The sequence below is a fragment of the Odontomachus brunneus genome, unplaced genomic scaffold (assembly GCF_010583005.1).
Source record: "Odontomachus brunneus isolate Ranch 3 - 2012 unplaced genomic scaffold, Obru_v1 Obru_scaffold_096, whole genome shotgun sequence".
In the NCBI taxonomy this organism is placed as follows: domain Eukaryota; kingdom Metazoa; phylum Arthropoda; class Insecta; order Hymenoptera; family Formicidae; genus Odontomachus; species Odontomachus brunneus.
In genome coordinates this window covers 701708-719585 of record NW_022639546.1, presented here as the reverse complement: position 1 = coordinate 719585, position 17878 = coordinate 701708, and the positions used below count along the sequence as shown (strand labels likewise).

At 36.8% G+C, this 17878-nt stretch overlaps 4 protein-coding genes across 7 annotated transcripts; 2 read left to right on the top strand and 2 right to left on the bottom strand.

Moving 5' to 3' along the window:
- Positions 1-761: 761 nt before the first annotated feature.
- LOC116848483 (translation initiation factor eIF-2B subunit gamma) lies at positions 762-3181 on the bottom strand. Of its 2 annotated transcripts, XM_032824608.1 has the most exons (6): positions 3149-3181; positions 2957-3016; positions 1886-2574; positions 1503-1812; positions 1121-1353; positions 762-1054 (listed from the first exon to the last, which is right to left on the bottom strand). In XM_032824608.1, the coding sequence occupies exons 3-6, from the start codon at positions 2560-2562 to the stop codon at positions 898-900; spliced, it is 1377 nt and encodes a 458-aa protein (XP_032680499.1). In that variant the 5' UTR covers positions 2563-2574; positions 2957-3016; positions 3149-3181; the 3' UTR covers positions 762-897. The 2 variants fall into 2 exon arrangements, with proteins under 2 accessions (XP_032680499.1, XP_032680500.1); XM_032824609.1 differs by lacking the exons at positions 2957-3016; positions 3149-3181 and adding an exon at positions 2654-2929.
- Positions 3182-5248: 2067 nt separating this feature from the next.
- Positions 5249-6809, top strand: LOC116848484 (40S ribosomal protein S15Aa). Of its 2 annotated transcripts, none has more exons than XM_032824610.1 (4): positions 5249-5407; positions 5914-6048; positions 6306-6471; positions 6677-6809. In XM_032824610.1, the coding sequence occupies exons 2-4, from the start codon at positions 5916-5918 to the stop codon at positions 6768-6770; spliced, it is 393 nt and encodes a 130-aa protein (XP_032680501.1). In that variant the 5' UTR covers positions 5249-5407; positions 5914-5915; the 3' UTR covers positions 6771-6809. The 2 variants fall into 2 exon arrangements, with proteins under 2 accessions (XP_032680501.1, XP_032680502.1); XM_032824611.1 differs by lacking the exon at positions 5249-5407 and adding an exon at positions 5513-5676.
- Positions 6810-8040: 1231 nt separating this feature from the next.
- LOC116848506 (UPF0547 protein C16orf87-like) lies at positions 8041-10360 on the top strand. 2 transcript variants are annotated; one of them, XM_032824663.1, is made up of 4 exons: positions 8041-8271; positions 8770-8958; positions 9568-9838; positions 10045-10360. In XM_032824663.1, exons 1-3 carry the CDS (start codon positions 8221-8223, stop codon positions 9796-9798), a joined length of 471 nt encoding a protein of 156 aa, XP_032680554.1. In that variant the 5' UTR covers positions 8041-8220; the 3' UTR covers positions 9799-9838; positions 10045-10360. The 2 variants fall into 2 exon arrangements, with proteins under 2 accessions (XP_032680554.1, XP_032680553.1); XM_032824662.1 differs by having other exon boundaries at positions 9568-10360.
- A 316-nt stretch (positions 10361-10676) lies between these two features.
- Positions 10677-16200, bottom strand: LOC116848505 (monocarboxylate transporter 12-B). The gene is made up of 7 exons (XM_032824660.1): positions 15419-16200; positions 14801-15063; positions 13995-14138; positions 13190-13482; positions 12392-13059; positions 11848-12068; positions 10677-10942 (listed from the first exon to the last, which is right to left on the bottom strand). The coding sequence occupies exons 1-7, from the start codon at positions 15883-15885 to the stop codon at positions 10764-10766; spliced, it is 2235 nt and encodes a 744-aa protein (XP_032680551.1). The 5' UTR covers positions 15886-16200; the 3' UTR covers positions 10677-10763.
- Positions 16201-17878: the final 1678 nt, after the last annotated feature.

The following is a 17878-nucleotide window of genomic DNA, read 5'->3' as shown; positions in this document are numbered from 1 at the left end:
CCAATATTAAACACATAACGCGCCAAACTTGAAATACACTTTTGAAACTTATTTGAAGATTATCAATTTAGACTTGGTTGCAACATTATTTTAGTTTTAAACGAGACTCTCTTTTAAACATGTGTCTACCTTTATCTTTCTTTCTAAATAAATAAAGACAGATATATATTTGTCTTACTTAAAATAAAAATAATGTTGATATAACCAGGTCTTAGGTTTAGATTAGGCTGTATAACGCAGGAATCGTTAAGTAAACTTATCTTTTTTTAATTTTATTTATAAAATAAGGGTACGCGCGAAAAATTTTAAATGTGCGTTTTTCTCAAAGCAGTTTTTTTTTAGTCAGTGTTCAACATAAATCCTACAATTCTTAACTGATTCATTTGAAACTTTCAGGAAATCTTTTATAAATAATCTAGAGAAGTACATATGGATTTTGTGATATATTAAGAACTTTTTTGCAATTAACATTTTTGCACGAAACTTTTAGGTAAGAAAATTAAATCTTTTCCAAGTGTTTTACTATTTTCACAAAAATGAACATTTCTAAATATCCATATATATTTCTTCAGTTTCTAGTATCTAAATAATAAAAATTTATTTTTTGTTTTAGGTTTAATTCTGTGTGTGCGTAGCCATAAGACTAAACACTACTGAGATTAAAAAAAAAGGCTTCCAGTGTTTTGTGACTTCAGCACCATTTTATTTAAAAAAATTTTTTCAAATATATATACTTTTTTAAAGAGTTTAATAAAAATACCTCATTTTTAATTTTATATTTATTGTTATATTAAAAAAAAAAACTTCCGAATATTACAATGATTTTGACATGTCCAAGGTGGTCTAACCGTTTAATATGTTGTATCAAATTAAAAAAAAATATATGACTAGAAGTGATTAAATTTCTATGAGTTTGTCGGCGTCCGTAAGTACTTCGCGAGAATGTTGACTACCAGATGTTATAACATGATGAGCTCCAACTAAGCAATCTTTTAATTCAGTGCCTTCCTCAATAACACAACCATTACACAATATGCAGTTGTGAATAACGCACCTGTAATCATAAATGCACACTTAATGTAAAATCTCAACAGTAATACTTTTATTATTCCAAACTCACCTTTGTTTAATAGTCACATTTCCCATTATCACACTATGAGATATCCTCGTTTTTGTTTCCACCACGCTATTGGGTCCAATATAACTATGTTTTAGCGACGTTTTCTCGTGAATATGCGAATTATTGTCTATACGGCATTCCTGCACTTGTGTACTATGTACAGTTGCTGTGCTCGAAACATTTGGCAAAAGCAGTAACCGATTGTTATTTTCAGTATTCCACCATTCTGATATCTATATTTTAATTATTTTTTTTTTAGAGAAGATTACCTTTTTTGATATTTGCTTACATAATAAATGTTATATATAATTATAGATACATTAATTATATATATACTTTTTTTTTGTGTTACAAAATTTTTTACTAGAGATGATATATTAACCTTAGCATTAGCAAGATGATACATTTGCACAGTGTTTGCTCTAAGACCAATTTTTTTATTTGGTACATAAGCATAACATCTTATTATGTCTGCAAAATATGCTTCTTCCAAGTCAGTATTATGATCATTAAAAGCTGACAACTTTGTTATTGTATCATCTAGAAGTCTCTTGGTTACAAAGCGAAAGATATCTTGCTTTAAATCCACTTGCACTAGTGAAGTATTCTTGTCATCTATAGACTGTTTAGGCTTAAATAATTGCTTACTAATGATATAAGGCAACAATTCACCTTTCAATGTGCTAAAGGTCCTACAATATATTTTTACATATGATTAAGGTTCAGTTTAAAACTTCTTTTTATTTCAATAATAAAATTACTCACTTATTATATACCAAGAAATCCAACACCCATTTACTAATGACATATAAGTGGGCATCCAATAGTTTAGAATGAACAGTAAAATCAGTATCTCGCCTAAGAAGTCTCTGTGAGAAATTCATAGTTTCTTCAAAATCAGAAGCAGAAGCTAACAAAATCAATCGTTTTGTATACTCATTGATACAAATCAGATCTGTTTCTGGTTTGTGTTTAATTTTTGGTCCTGGAGTTACAAAGTCATCTGGTATTTTTGGGGCTGGTAACATCAAAGCAGTTATGCTAGCTTTGTGTGTTCTATACAAATTTATGATATCTGATAGATCAATATCTGTGATCAAATCACAAGATATTACCACAAAATCTGTGTATATCTTTTCATGGATGTGTCTAATGGAGTCAGCTGTACCAAGATCCTCAGCTTCTGGAATTCCTACAATCTCCAACTTGATTTTTAGACACAATTTATCTAATGACAATGACACATCAGACTTTGCTGTCTCAGAAACAATAACAATTGCTTCCTTAAATCCAAAACGTTCAAGAATTTGCAAGGGGTACCAAACCATTGGAACATTTCCAATTGGAAGCAGACATTTGGGTTGACCTTCTGTAAGTTCTGTCATACGAGAACCTTTCCCACCAGCAAGCACAACAGCTTGAAATTCATCATAGTGAGCCATTTTTTCTTCATTCTACAATAGATATAACAACAGTATACAAAACGTAGAACTTACTATTTTAACTAAACTGCCATGTAATGAATTTTCTAACCTCAAAATAAAATTATTTTTAACAGTTGCTCTAGATATATTAAATCTGAGAGAATATTTTAATTTCTCGAAGTTTACTCTAAATACCAGAAAAACGGTGTCGTGCAAATGAGAATATTTAAATATATACTCTATAACTTGACTCAGAAGAGTATGTAAACAATTCTAACACGTGAAGTAACATTCCATGTCACTTTGTTGTATATAAAAACGATATAATCAGCAAAATAGAAAAAGACATAACTTATAATACTAGAGAGTTAAAATATAATTTTTGGAACAATAATAAACTTAGTTTTCTTACCAACAGTACATATATAATCCTAAAGTGCACATATGCTAGATTTGTTTAGATTCGTTATTTCTGTAAAAGTCGTTTTACATTAGTCGCAAAACGCAAATCGCAAGGTTGTAAGGAAATTGACCAATCAGAGTGCCATTACATGAAGCGCGGAAACGCGGAAACGCGAAGAACAACGGGAAAACAAAATCTTACTAGATTTTCGCGTTCCGCGAATTGAGTCATTTCTTCCCGTACGTTGAAAAAGCGGAAGGCCCAAAACTTTTCTCTATTGTCTTTTTATCCAAGGTACCAAGGTATGAATTCCAAAAAAATATCAGGTCCGAACGTGTTTGAACATATTTTAATGTAACGGCGGTTAGGTTGAACAACTTATGATAACTTGTGACAACTTGTGACAATGGATTTTTTCACGCTTGTTCCGCGACTTTATTTCTCCTTATATTACATGGCTGCGTTCCGTTTCCACGCATAATGCGCATGAAGCGCAGCGTTAGAGTGACAGAGATACGAAAGTAAGATAAAATGAGAGGGAGAGCATTCGGGTGAGGTTCTCGAACCTAGGTTAGATTAGTTCTCGAACGCATGAACTGCCTCAGCTCCGAGATAGTGCAGTCCATGCGATCTCATGCGTTCGAGAACTAATCTAACCTAGGTTCGAGAACCTCACCCGAATGCTCTCCCTCTCATTTTATCTTACTTTCGTATCTCTGTCACTCTAACGCTGCGTTTCTTGCGCATCATGCGTGGAAACGGAACGCACCCATGGAGCACAATTTGCGCGGAAAGGCGGAACGGTTTGATGACAAATAAACATCTGTATTCATTTTTTTAAATTGTATTAATTTAATTTACTGCAATTTTTACTAATATGTTTATCTTTTTAGCTTATCTATTGGATACAAGCATTTTAATTAATAAATACCGTTAAAAATTAATATTTTATAATTCCCCATACCGCTTTTCCGCTCAAAATATATCTCGCGTAGCGGATCTAAGATTTTGTCTTCCGCGTTTCCGCGTTTCCGCGCTTCATGTAATGGCACCCTCATAGTCGATTACCCTTTGATCGCAAAAGAAATCGACTAAGTTTACACGACAGCTTAAAACCGGTTTAGTAACAACCGTATTTAGTAAACTCTCGCATCCGATTGGTATATTCTTTTACGGGTGGAACCCGATTGACCACGATACGATTGGACACAACCAACCGATAAAAAGAATTATTCATTTCCTTCTTTTACATCTAAAAATATACTCCAATCAGATTCAAGAGTTCACTAACTACGATAGTTACTAAACCGGTTTTAAGTTGCTATGTAAACTTAATCTGTGATTAGTCAATTTTCTTGCGACTTTGACATTTGTGACTAATGTAGAACGACCCTAAAGCCCGTATCAGACTACAGATTAGGATTGAGATTGAATTGAAATTTAGCCAATCAGAGCAAAATTCACTAAGCTCAAATTTGGTGAACTTTGCTCTAATTGGCCAATTTTCAATTTAATCTCAATCTTAATTCTTAGTCTGATACGGGCTTAAAAGCTCGTCTACAATTTCTGTAAGAATATGGCTGTAATGGCTCCTGCATACAGAACGCGGTAATGCTTGCCGCGCGGCGGAAGTTCGCGCGACAGTCAATCAATATGCTTTCCGTAATAACCTTCTAGCTCTTACGGAAAAATAACATATTGATTGGCTGTCGCGCGGACTTCCGCCGCGCGGCAAGCATTACCGCGTCCTGTGTGCAGGAGCCATAACCCTATATTAAATTTAGATTTTTTATCAATAATATATATATAATCCTGAAGTGTACATACACTTTAGGCGATATTTATAAAGTCTGTTCTTTTTAGCTGACTAAACTGGTGCGCACTGATGCAATAAGTTAGAGCAAAACAAAATATATTTGTTTATTATTGCACTAATATGTATCAGTTTAGACAGTTCAGCTAAGAAGAATAAACCATTGAAAGTTCTTATATTTAATAGTTTCTACGCATAGAAACGCAATTTTATGACAAATTATTTTCCACAAGAGACAAAATCGTTTCATTGGCTAAATATCACCTAAAGATGACTGTCGTAATCTATAGATGATAAATATGATCTAAAATGATGTAATATGATTTTTTACGATAAATTGAACATATTTGTGCATATCTTTAAGACTTACGATACGATACAAATCAGAATACTTTTTCATTTTTTAATAATGTGATTCAGCGACACGTAAAATGAACTTAAATTATTTTTTAATCTATTATTGTTTAATATGCATCATTTATTTCAAGTGCAGAAAGTGTGACAAATTGTACCTAGAAAGAACACTTCTACAGCTGACACTGATTGGTCCGATGATGTCTCTGTAGTAGCGTTGAGAATTCACGTTCCTTTTCGTGTTGAGTGGTTCAAGCGTGTTGATGCCGTAGTAAACAAATTACGAATCGCAGGTAATCTTTCTTCATAAAAATCATCGAGTTTTAATCGACGGTATGAGTAATGTTTTAAATTCCTTCATATGTCCGAGCAATTGTATTTTGTAGTTTGCGTGAAGTACTCGTGAGATATTCACGTGTGAAGTGACCGGTGTGAACGTTCCATCGTTGTGATTGCTGTTCTTTGTCTCAGTAAAACAATAAGTGCTTTGCATGAGCAAAAGTACAACATTTATAATACCTTAATTGTTACATCTTACTTTTATGCAACGTAAAATAATCAAGTAATTATAATTATGTATCCGCTCTAGTCTTGTCGAAAATTAGGTTAAGGTTTACTATAGAAAAATTAGTAAAATAATATCTGCAATAATAAGTTCATAAATGTTCGCAAAATGTTCTGAAATCTGAATTTTTATAAGATACTATTATTTTAATTTTTATAAGAACTGATGAAATAACATTCCACAACTATAGATATGAATATATATGTATCTGATACTTATGAAATTAATTTTCAGCCATGGTGCGTATGAATGTGCTCAGTGATGCTCTGAAATCCATTAATAATGCCGAGAAACGCGGCAAACGGCAGGTGTTATTACGACCCTGCTCCAAAGTAATCGTCAAATTCCTGACTGTTATGATGAAGCATGGTAAGTATTGTACTTAGCATACCTCATATTGTGATATACAGAATTGTTGCACATCAATTATATTACCATTGATTTGTTTTCTTGTTGAAATCAAAGTATTATGCCTTTCACAATCTTTTAAAAATGTTTAAATATTCTAATGTAATCCAATTTTGAATTAAAGTGTCCTTAAAATATGCTGCTTAAATTTGCTTTTTGAATTATTTTGCTTCTGAATTGCTTTTGAATTTTCAAGAAAATATTTTTACCATACTCAGGTTACATCGGAGAATTCGAGATCGTTGATGATCATCGCAGTGGGAAAGTGGTGGTGAACCTTACAGGAAGGTTAAACAAATGTGGTGTTATTTCGCCTAGATTTGATGTGCCCATCAATGACATTGAGAAATGGACCAACAATCTTCTCCCTTCTCGACAATTTGGGTATAATATTCATTATATAAACAGAAAAAAATGAAATGAAAAATTTTTATATAATATTTATGAAATTGTATAGTTTAGAGATAAAAAGAACAAACTTGTTATAAAAGTCTACTGTTAATGTATCTTTAGTCATTTATAGTTTTTACTGTAATTTCTTGTGTATTTTAACCTGTAAATTCAACTAAAGTTTGCAATGTATTTTTAGTTTTGTCGTGCTGACTACTAGTGGAGGAATCATGGATCATGAAGAAGCCAGAAGAAAACATCTGGGAGGAAAAATACTTGGATTTTTCTTCTAACTTTTTATTTAATTAAATAAAGACTACGATAAAACAGTATTATGTTTCTTTGCGATATTCCATAATGAAATATTAGAGTTCTAAAAGTTAGATTCTTAGATTTTATCTACAGTGTTCTTTGCTTCCCGTTTTTTTTACATGAATTTTTACGTGAATTCAGAATGCAACGCGACAAGAAACGTAAGAGATGATCACTGACATTCCTAATTGCATTGCATGCACAGGCTGTTGCATTCTGTTAATTATATAGACCGGACTTTATAGCTCCTGCATACAGGGACTTGATTCTTGATGGCATGCGAAAATGTATAGTTCATGTTATGTATACTGTACATTTTCGCATGCATCGCATACGCAAGAATCGGGCCCCAGAATGCGGAAATGCCTGCTATGCGGCAAAAACGACGCGGTAGCTAATAAAATTTCAGCTTTTATGGAAAAACAGCGTTAATTAGCTACCGCGTTGTCAGTACTGCCAATGAATATCGCAGTCACAGATGCTGTTGTTAAGCTGGTCGTGGATCTAGTCCGTTGACCACTAAAAAAGATGCTGTTTATCAGAGAGAAATCTGAGAGCGGCCATGCCATACGTTTTGGTCGACACTGATTTTCACGCTGTTCGATGCGTCATCTGCACCCATTTTTTAGGTGGAATATGTTCCCTACGTCCATTTTCAGACGCTGCCGGTAAAGTGTCGATTTGTTGCGTATCTATTCTACGCCCATTTTCTGGCGATTCGTGTCCATGCTAAGTGCATAATTGCGTGATTGAAAACATAGACTGCCCATGTTCTTAACCACTCAATTATGCGCTTAGTACAGACATGAATCGTCAGAAAATGGGTGTAGAACGGACACGCAACAAATCGACCCTTTACCGGCAGCGTCTGAAAATGGACGTAGGGAATGTAGTTCCACTTGCACTAAGCTCACCAAACAATGAGCTTAGTGAATTTTGCTCTGATTGGCTAAATTTCAATTTCCGTAGTCTGATACGAGCTTTAGGTGCATCCAGTATTAGCGCTCAGTAAATTCTTGTATATGATTGGCATATTCTTTTAGATCTAAAAATATATCCCAATCAGATGTAAGAGTTCAATGAACGGTGTAGTAATGGATGCACTTTCTATTGTCAGGATAGTACATGAGAAAGTTGGTCTGTTCTTTTCAGCTGTACTGTTGAACTGATGTAATAAGTTAAAGTGAGAAAACATATACTTGTCTCACTTTAACTTATTGCACCAGTTCAGCAGTGCAGCTGAAAAGAACAGACCAAGTATATCCTATTAGAATGCAGCATATATTTATCTAGTTGGTGGCGCTGAGTGTGCATCGAGAAACAAGCCAAATAATTTCTGTTATGTCTACTGTGATTTATCACATCTTTTATCTTCAAATCGAAAATCGTTCGAAATAATCTCTATATTGTTGAAATACGGCTACTTCTAATATGGCAAAGACCAAAACGATCAGCAAAGGATGTCCCAAGTGTGAGCAGCAGGTATTTAAACATGTTTTGTCATATATTTTACATACATTTATACTATTTATACAAATGAATGATTCATATGCATATAAAGTTATACATTATTTATGTGTTACAATGCTTAGGCTTTCGTGAATAAATTTCTTTTATTTTACAAAAAAATTAACTTAAATATATTTTGTGCTTAAAACACGAATATTTTTTGAAAATAAAAAGCTTCAAAAAATTAAGTTACTCAGAAAAAAAATATTACATATAATTGATGAAACATGTATATGTACATAAGAGAGAAATTAATCTTGAAATTTGGATAGTTGAAAGAAAAAAATGTTCAGTATTAATGTAATCTAAATTAAGTTTATGTTTAAAGATTAAAATTAATATATGAATAAATTAATGTATGAATAAATTAATGTATGAATATCTGAGATATTCTTTACTGTTTTATCATATTATAATATGTTAAGTTTAATTATATATATTATTAATAAATTTGATTATTTTCTTTATAAGGTACCCGTTGCCTGTAAAGCCTGTCCTTGCGGACACTCTTTCTTCAATGCAAGACGTAATTCCATAAAGAGTCCACCTAGTCCTGACAGTGGTGTGATGAAGACAAGGCGAACAAATCGAATTAAACGTGAAAAACCAAATTATTATGATGCTTTGGAGTACGATAAGCAGACGAAAAAAAGTGCCAAAGTAATATATCCAAAACTATATTTAAGAGAAGAAATGTATATATAAAGAGCAAAGTATATTAAGTCAAACTGAACTAAAAAGTTCTGTACCACTTTGTAAGTAACCTTGTAGATTCTTCATTATTAATTAAAGAAGTTTAGTGCATTATTATGTACAACAATTTACAAAATATCTTTAATTAATAACAAAATCTACATGGTGTTTTGCAAAATGTTAGAGGATATTTTGTTCCTTTGATTATTATCCTTTGTTTTGATTAGTTTGAGCTAATGTACAAATATATGACAGACGTTGCCACTACAATTCATCTACTATATCATGTGTGGCCGTTCATCAATTTTCATTAATTGATAACTCAAAAATTTTATATGGTTTGCTAAACAGTAGAGAAATTTCTTGTTCAGTTTAATGAGTTCCACTTGCGTACAACAAATTTGTCATAAATTGTGACTGCTATAGTTCTGACAGGTTGTGATATTGTTTCTTTTGAAAAATACATCTATTTACATTTATTTTGTCTGAATAATATAACACTTATGCAAAACAGTAATAGAATTTTTTATAAAGTATTTCATATATGTTGAAAAGCTTGCTGCTCTGTTATCTTAGATCAGGAGGACTACAGATGCTGGAAATGATATTGATTGTCGGCAGTTGAATAAGAAGAAGAAACGGAAAGGAAAGGGAAAAGGCAAGAATGGCAGCAATAGTGGTATAGGCGACGATGACGATGAAATGGAAGGCATCAATGGGTTATCGCCAGAAAAGCAGCTTACATGTTCACTTATTTTACAAGAGCTGAACAATAAGATGAAAGTGGTGGCTTGGAAACCCACATGAAACATAAATAGACGCATGTCCCTTGGCCAATTTATACTTTGTACATATTAATTTTGTTTATATTTTTTAAGAGTATCCATTTATATTAAAAATTACATTAGAAGCCAGACTTTTTGTACATATGATGTAAATAGCATACAACGTGCAATATATCATATTTATGTTGCGCGAAGAATAGTATGTGTAAGAGAATAAACGCGAAGTCAGTTCATAAATTTGACTTTATAAGTGTTCAATATGTTTCAGGAAAAGCGCGTGTAAGAAAATAAATGAGGAATTTTACACGCGTTCAAGATGTTCTCAAATATTGTAATGAATTCTCGCAGTTGTAAGGCAATGACTGGCTAAGAAGACTGTGTTTTAAAAGAAATGCATTTAAAATTATTACATAGTTTATATAAACTATTATCATATTAGTACTTTATCAATTACAACGAATCAAACTTTTAAATGCATTTTTTTTTTTATTAATCGACGTTTAGTCGAATTTATGTGATATAAAAAAATCTCACTGATTAAAGCAAAGAAGCCATTCTACTTGTTGTGAATGGAAGTTCATTAACTCGAGTTGACAATTTTTTTTATGTAAAACATTCCTCAAGTTGCACTGTTCTTTTTATGAAGAAATTAATTTTGTTCAATTTAAAAGCTTTTTACGAGCAAATAAAAATAAGAATATATATACATATAATAATAAAAAAAAAACATTTTTGGAATGTTTTACCTCTCCTACTATTATTATGTTTAATTAAATTAGATAATTTAATTGTATAATTTATAACTAACATGTAATTATTCGATAGCAAAAGATTTGATATTATCGCAATTCAAAGAGATGATAATCGACTTTGGGGGAAGTTTAGTTAAGCATTGTTGCGTTTTGTGACAACTGTTGCGATTTATTATCTTCCTATTACACATTAGATTATATCACTCTTCGTTAACGATCACATTTTCAAAATAATTTACTCTTTCATGGTAGTGTCCCTCTGACGATTGTTATTCTCGGCGTTTACGGGCAGCTTTGTTGTCGAGTTTGACGTCTCGTTGAAGACCAACAGCAGAGGCAGACCTCCTATTACCATACACGTGCCCATACACAGAAAACACACAGTGTAACTTCCGGTTACATCGCGCAAGTAACCTGGAACACATATATTATCGCGTTATTGCACAATCGGCAGAATAAGATCAGTATTGATTATAAAATACACATAAGAATAGTAAGAAACAATCTTGAGAGTTTTCTGAAAAACTTATGCACTATATACGAATATAATTTTAAGATTTATAGGAAATTATATATATGTATATATATATATATATATATATATATATATATATATATATATATATATTCTATGTAGAATTATGTAAACTATGTAAATTATGTAAACTTGTGTTTGGATATACATGTTCTCTCCTTTGAGATATAAAGTATGTTGAAAATTCAGAGCTCATATCTGCTTGAGGAAAGGTGTGGTTCCAGAGTACTGTAAAATGCAATTTATAAATAACTAAGCTGCGACGCGTACCCTCGTTCTTCTGTGCGCTTGATAACGCGATGAAGCGTCAGCCTTTCCCAGTTATGTATAACATAGATGTATATAACGTGCATGAGTTGCCCTTTGCGGAAAGTCGCCCGACGCACGCTTTCCTATTATCTATCGCGTTACAAAGTTAAGGCTCTTCACCCATCGCTGAAGCCATAACGGATCATGACGTCAGAAGCGAGAGATCGTATCTTTCTTTCTTATGTTACACAGTAAAAGCCATGCGCTACTGTGTGCGTTCATTTATATTTAAATCGGGATCTTGAATAGAAGAACGTCAAGGAAGATGCATTTCAAGCACGCTATATCGTACAACAACGGACAAACTAATAATAAATAGCAATAAATTTTGTATTACGAAAATATTTATATGTATATGAATTTTATAAAAAATATAACATTGTAAGAGTAATTTTGTAGAAATATTTTTGCGAAGAAATAGTGACACTAAATACACGTAATTGTACCGTTCTGCTACCTATAATTAAAAGCGTACCTGCGAGAGGTGGAATAGAAATCGCGCCAACGCTTTGGAACATCCTCACGAGACCATAGCTGGACGATATCTTGTCGGTTCCGTACTGGTCGGCAAGCAGGACGGGAACTAGGAGGAACCAACAACCCAAGCACAGTCCATACATGCCAACGGAACACGCCAACACGTAGAAGGAGTGAGCCATCGGTATTGCGAGGACCGCTACACCGGCACCAACTACGCTGCTCGTAATAAAACAGAATTAAGTAAATAAATTAATTAAAAATCATTAAGCAAAGTATCTCTCATCAGGTACTCTGCATCGATCAATCTAGACTTCTTGACTTTTCCTTGACGAAAGTATCGACAGAAATGATCGAGTTCACTGTCAAACGTCTGATATGTCACTCGCATTATAAATATAATTTTCAGCAATTATATCTGATATTTAATTTGCTTATACAGGATGTTTAACATGAGCGCCTTGAATTTTTCTATTGCTTTTAGTGTTAGGGGAAACATTAGGGTCTACATGAACGTGCTGCATGGATAGAATCACGCTCACCTGCCGATATATCCTTTCCGCCGGTCGAACAGTTTGAGATCGGATAGCCATCCGAGACCAAGCCTGCCGCATAGGTCGAGGGCAGCGGAGATTGCCACCAGGTAGCCCGCCTCCGACTTGGTGTAACCAGCGGCGTGTACGTACGCCGGCAGATAATACAGCATGTATGGACTGCCGGTAGACATGAGGCTGACGGAGAAGCACATCATGATGAACTGTGGATTCTTCAACAGCGACAAGTCGATGTAGCGCGTCAGCCGCTGCATCAGGGTGACTTTGGATGCATCAATGGACGACGCAGTTTGCGTCAACGACGACGATGACATCGGTGGAGGCGGCGATGGAGGCGGTGGTGGTGCCGGTTGCTGTTCTGGAGGAGCCACCGCTGTTCCTGATGATTTCAACGACCTCAGCGATGAGCGAGCTGCTTTGTAGACGCACGTCGAGTCCGTCGACAAGTCTTCAACACTGTGCAGGATGCTGGAACTGCGGATCTTGGAAATCGGTTTCATACGCAATCCTTCACCCATCACGTCTTTCTCTTCGTCACTGTCGGTCAGCTCAACGGCCACTACACCGCCGCCGTTTTGATGAAATAGCTCGTTCAGCATGTTGTGCCGAGTGGTCGGGTCGTTGGCGAACAACAGGTCCAGCTTCTGCTGCTTCGACTTGCCCCAATCATGAAAACGAAAACGATCGATTAACTCTCGAATTCACAAGTCTGTCGAGGCGCGAAGTTACTGAAGATTAACGAAACAAGCATATAGTACACGCGTTTAAAGATGAGCTTGACTCTACCTGCTCTTCCTTCACTTCCCTCTGCTGGATCTCCTCCTCGTCGGGCGCGTAATTTTCGTCCAACGGTCGGTACAGAGTCGCACTCACGCACACGTGCAACATACAGCCGCCCAACAACAAAATTGTACCGTGAAAACCGAAGTCTTTCACCAGCAGCTCGATGAGGAGCGGAAATACGAAGCTACCAGCGGCGGTACCGGACACGCAGATTCCGTTCGCCAGAGCGCGATGCTTATCAAAGTACTGCGATACTAGGATTATGCCCGGCGTAGTGGACAGACCGCCGCCGATACCTGCCAGAAAAGTATTCTTTTTAATATTTTTTTTTTTTTCAAAAAGAAATTAGAATTAGTCGACGTATCATGTGAAATAATAATGCGATAATGTAAAATAAATAATCGACAAGTAACGTAATTGAAAACAGGGTTGAGCGTTTACACGTAAATTATATAGAGAGAATCTGTCAATCTGTCATATAAAAATTTCAAAAATTTCATGTAATTGTGTCATCTCTTTTAAATGTTACATTTATAATTAATATTCAAATCATATTTATCCAGACAGCACAGATCTTCTAAGGGATCTTCTTGAGGACGTCTTCAGGACATCCATAAGACATTCTTTGGAAGTATGTGGTGTCTGGGCTTATAATTAATATCCAAAATAATTACGATAATTGTTTCATAATTTAACTGTCTCATAATTTAATATTTTTATTTTATTAATTACGTAAAAAATACGTGAATGATCCGCATAGTCTTGAAATCTATGGCACAACTCTAGCTGAAAATAGTCTTATACCAACCTGTCAGCACTCCAAATGTAAAAAAGAGGTGTATCAATCGCGTGGCGAAGTAACTAGTTGTAAGTCCTAGGGCGCAAAAGAGTCCACCTACGAAAACCACCGTTCGACAGCTGTATTTCTGGCAGAGCATACTTGTCACCGGAGCTGCAAGCGAAATGTCGATCGTTAGTTCGCCTCGATAAAGCGATAAATTGACACGTACGAGTCGATTGCGTCCGATAACTGATTGGAGGTTTTTGGCAAGTGTCCAATTTTCAATATCAAATATCTCTCCGAGACTCTCAAATTGTAAAACTGTTAAAGTATAAAATCTGCTTGAAACTAAACGAAAAATATATAATATTATATTGTATCTTCTCTTTGCGCCTCTATGAAAGAAGCTTAATTTCCGTAAATCTCTTCATTTAGCAATCTTCTTCGCATTTTGTAATTTATATTTCGAATCTGATTTAGGAAAGAAGAAAGAAAACGAGTCGGGAACTATTCATTCTACTTCGACAAACGTTCACATCATCATGCACCGATTAATAAACCAGATCGCAAGCATCGCGCCGGCAACTTTCACCCTCGAATCGATCGATTCCGCCTCGAGCGGAGGTCACGGCAACGAAACAGTTTCGATTGAGTTCGATGCGGATTCGCAAATTCAAGGGTGCACGTTATTAATGCTTCATTCTATCCCTGTCGCTTTTTATATGTACAACAAGGGTGTGTTAGCGCTAAATAGCGCTAGCAGCATGCTCCTCGAACATCCCTTCGTGCACGATTCGAATGCTACTAACTATTGATATATGCAGCATGCTCACCGAGCGCCAGACATAGGCACGTCAGAATCGCCGGTATCCAGGACGCCACCGAAGCGGACGAGTCCTTGAAAGTCTCCATGACCTCGACGTAGAGCACGCCGTAGGACTTGACCAAGCCGGCGACCCAGAACTGCACGAAGAAGGCGCCGAACACGACCACCCAGCCATAACCGCCGTCCAGTGGCACGTACGTGGTGTTCCGCGGTTTCCTGATGTCGCTTCTCTGGGATTTCTTTCTCTTCGGGACCGTGCACCTGGCGGATCTGTGGCGGAGGTCTTTATTCGAGTATGCGATTTCAATTGTGAATTACAAAACTAATCACGACGATCACCTGTTAATAAGTGAAAGCTACAATTACAACGCGTAAAAAGTCGAATCGCGCGATTTTTCTCGTTACTCTACTCTTACTATCGACACCGAGACGACAATAAGGTAATATTTTGTATGATCATTTGCAGAAATTCGTAATACGCGTGTCCTCGTCTAACGGCACGCTTCACGACACAGTAATGAGGACTACAGGCAACCGGAGGAAACGCGATCCTTGCGGCTGTGAAACTGATGGAACAACCATATGTCAATGCATCCAGCATATATCACGCCCGAGTTACACCGACCTGAGCTCTCGTGATTTCGCAATGAGCGGACGAGCGGTGAGGCTGGATATCGTCAGCAGGTTGTCGTTGTCATCGTCGTCGTTGACGGTGCCCTCCGGGCTCTGCAGATGCGGCGGTACGATCGGCGTCGACGTCGCTGTCGTTTGCACCGCCAACGAGGCCGGCCGCTTCGGCGACGGCGCCCCGGCGATGGCGCCGCCGCTCAGGTCAAACACCGGCGCCGAGTGGATGGAGAAGAGCGAACCCAGCTGGTTAGCCGGCTGATTCATGTTCTCGTCGATGATGGCAGCGACAGCGCCGCCGCCGATGACCATCTCCTGCGACGACGACACTGCCGCGCCGGTCGTGCGATCCACGCCGAAGTCGACATCGACGTCACGCACCTCGGCCAACGACGAGCCGCCGTATCCCGGGTACGGTCGGCACTGTGCCGTATCCTGGAAGCTCCATTCCCGCGGTAACGACATATCTTTTCCTCGGCGGCTGCGGCGGCGGCGACTTCTTCGGTGGCACCGTGGGAACCGTAATACATTGGATTATATTATTTATTTGGATCGCGGATTCGAGGCTTTACTTCTTCTACTACTCTCTCTCTCTCTCTCTCTCTCTGGTTTAACGGCTCCTCGAGCTATCTCACTTGCCCTCTCAGTCTCAACTTGGTACCACCTGGTGTCCACCCGTGTACCTTTTCCCTTCCCCGTATGATGGAGAACGGATTCACATCAGCTGGGATAATAATAACGTTCACCCGTCGCGCTGACGTTACGGCCTTCAGAATCATGCAACCCTCGCGTTGCCGTCGTCCTTCCGTCCTTCACGTCCTTTGTCTTCCACTATCGTGCAACGTGAGCCCCTTGAAGCTTGAAAGGTGGCTTGATACTTGCACAAAAGATACACTTGAAACCTTGAAATCGGTTTGGTCGCGCTTGGACGTTCGCTGTCTTCTTGTATAGCACCAGGATACCTCACTGGCACTCGGGAACGACGGTCGCGTAGGTTCTCCTCTCGGTAAATATCGCGAGAAAGGGTGCGCACGCAGTCATCGAGGGTTGCCACTACGTGGAAATTCGCGGAGGGATCGATACGTCGTCGCTGGCAGCGCTGACGCGCAGGGCCGCCTTCGCGGAAATCACCCGCGCCACGTGAAGACCGTACACGCGAACGCACCGAGGGAGGAGGAATAGGAAGAGGGTGAAATTCCTCGATAAAGTGGCAATTCGCCGATCGCACGCTAAACGACGCTGAATGAACATATTTCTGCAAAATGGAAGAGAAAATGCGAAACAATCTAACGCCAAGAACAATCATGATGATAAGTCACTAAGCTCGAGGCGTCTCGCAACAGAGTGTTGGCAACGTTGGCCGCACTCTGAACGAACAAATTGCTCGGATGAACAAATGGCTCAAGTAAACAAACTTTAACTTCACAGCCGCGTGCACAAACGCAAGGCCCTTCAATAAAACTAAACGCTGTACGTTGCTTCGTATCCGAAGTAATTCGAAAGTGTAAAACATAAACGGACAAATTTCAATTACACCGAAAATTACACAAATGAAAACTATTCGAAGACGGAAAGGCTACAGATGTACGCTGTGTCGATTTAGCGCACCAGGAGGCACAAAATTTTCCAATGAGAGAAAAAGCGATGAGTCACTATTCTTGAAGCACCTTACGTATATATAGAATATCTTCTTTCTCAATATATGACTACAGACACTTAAGGCAATGTTCCCCAACGTCACTCTACGATAATTAGATGATAAAATTTAAAGTCTTTGGAAATAATCCAAAGTATATCCCAAAAAGTACTGGTTACATTCGAATAATTTCACATCAATCATTCGAATAATAACATATCCTTATATAGCGATTAGGTGGAACGATACTACGAACGGCAGAATTGTACTAATGATAAGAAACTATATATAGAATATCGACAATTAGGTAAACTTCGATAAGGAAGAAAATATTGCTTCGACAGCTGAAACTCGCTCGAACGCGTGTGTTCGAAATCGAGCATTATTTGAGTGTAATGCTTTATTGATTCGGTTATTACGATTATTAACGCAGCTACATAGATTAAGGTAAAAAGTACAATTCCCAGTCAGTACCTAATTCTGGACATTTTTATTATTTTGGGGTCTTTAAATACGAATATTTAATCTTTCAACATAGAATGTATATGTAAATTTTACTCAATACTTGTATATATATTTGAATGAATATATATTTGTATGAATATGTTGAAAGTTAAATATTGATATTCAAAAAAGATCAAAACAATAAGAATGTCCTGGATTAAGTACGTGTCCAAACATCAGTATTTTTGACTTTCTTCCAATTTCACTGTCGCGTTGTTTGTTCCGTGAACTTGTTGTTTCTTGGAACGCAAGAACGATCGTTTGTTCTCAGCAGCCTCTTGCAAGGAAACTTCGAATTTGTACTGACAAATTTTTTGT